Consider the following 1,440-nt stretch of genomic DNA (forward strand, 5'->3'; position numbering starts at 1 on the left):
CACTGGGACTGTCCTGGGGGTGTCACTGGGATGTCACTGAGGGTGTCACTGGGACTGTCCTGGGGGTGTCACTGGGATGTCACTGAGGATGTCACTGGGACTGTCCTGGGGGTGTCACTGAGATATCACTGGAGGTGTCATTGGGATGTCCCTGGAGGTGTCATTGGGACTGTCCTGGCGGTGTCACCGGAATGTCCCTGCAGTTGTCACCGAGGTCCCCAAACCCATTATCTGCCCCCGGGGGCGTGGCCAAGCACCGAGTGGGCGTGACCAAAACCACCCAGGAGGGGGGCGGAGCGCGATTTGACCACGCCCCCGGTTCCTCCCCCACGTGACGCGCAGCCCGCGCGCCGCTGCCCAAGATGGCGGCGTGCCGGGCGCTGCTGGCGGCGGGGCGAGCAGCGGCGGCAGCGAGCGGGCGGCGCGGAGCTTCGGGGGTTGCGGGAGCCGCTCCAGGCCCTGGTCCCGCTCCCGGCGCCTCTCCCGGTGCCGTTCCCGGTGCCGTTCCCGGTGCCGCGGCGGTGCGGAGCCGCCTGTACGAGCACGCGCGGGAGGGGCTGAGCGCGCGGCCGCAGCTCGACGTCACCGCCCTCAGCGAGCGCGACGTGGAGCGGCGGCGCGGGCCGCTAGGGGGCGCTGCGCTCCGCGAGATCGTGAGTGGCGCCAAGCCGCGGTGGGCGTGGCTTGAGGGGTTAGGGGCGTGGCTTGAGGGTTTAGGGGCGTGGTTTTATGGTTTTGGGGCGCGGTTTGAGGGGTTAGGGGCGTGTCTTGATGGTTTAGGGGCGTGGTTTGATTGTTTAGGGGCGTGGCTTGAAGTTTTCGGGGCGTGGTCTGAGGGTTTAGGGGCGTTGTTTGATGATTTTGGGGCGTGGTTTGAGGGTTTAGGGGCGTGGTTTGAGGGTTTAGGGGCGTGACTTGCGGATTTAGGGGCGTGGTTTGAGGGGTTAGGGGCGTGACTTGCTGGTTTAGGGGCGTGGTTTGAGGGTTTAGGGGCGTGGTTTTATGGGTTTAGGGCGTGACTTGAGGGTTCAGGGGCGTGGCTTGAGTGTTCAGGGGCGTGGTTTGAGTGTTTAGGGGCGTGGCTTGAGGGGTTAGGGACGTGGCTTGAGGGTTTAGGGGCGTGGCTTGAGGGTTTAGGGGCGTGGTTTGAGGGTTTAGGGGCGTGGCTTGAGGGTTTAGGGGCGTGACTTGCGGATTTAGGGGCGTGGTTTGAGGGGTTAGGGGCGTGACTTGCTGGTTTAGGGGTGTGGCTTGAGGGGTTAGGGACGTGATTTGAGGGTTTAGGGGCGTGGTTTGAGGGTTTAGGGGCGTGACTTGCGGATTTAGGGGCGTGGTTTGAGGGGTTAGGGACGTGGTTTGAGGGTTTAGGGGCGTGATTTGCGGGTTTAGGGGCGTGGTTTGAGGGTTTAGGGGCGTGGTTTGAGGGTTTAGGGGCGTGAC

General features: G+C 64.1%; 1 protein-coding gene across 1 annotated transcript in view; it reads left to right on the forward strand.

The window, feature by feature from the left end:
* Positions 1-199: 199 nt before the first annotated feature.
* LOC130588062 (serine--tRNA ligase, mitochondrial-like) overlaps positions 200-1,440 on the forward strand; it is a 5,741-nt gene continuing 4,500 nt past the window's right edge. Inside the window, exon 1 of the mRNA XM_057389019.1 lies at positions 200-653. Coding sequence (XP_057245002.1) covers positions 363-653 — 291 coding nt within the window. The 5' untranslated portion in view covers positions 200-362. The remainder of the gene's footprint in view (positions 654-1,440) is intronic.

Source organism: Malurus melanocephalus, unplaced genomic scaffold (assembly GCF_030028575.1).
Source record: "Malurus melanocephalus ecotype Western Australia unplaced genomic scaffold, MMel_1.1 scaffold_3231, whole genome shotgun sequence".
Lineage (NCBI taxonomy): Eukaryota > Metazoa > Chordata > Aves > Passeriformes > Maluridae > Malurus > Malurus melanocephalus.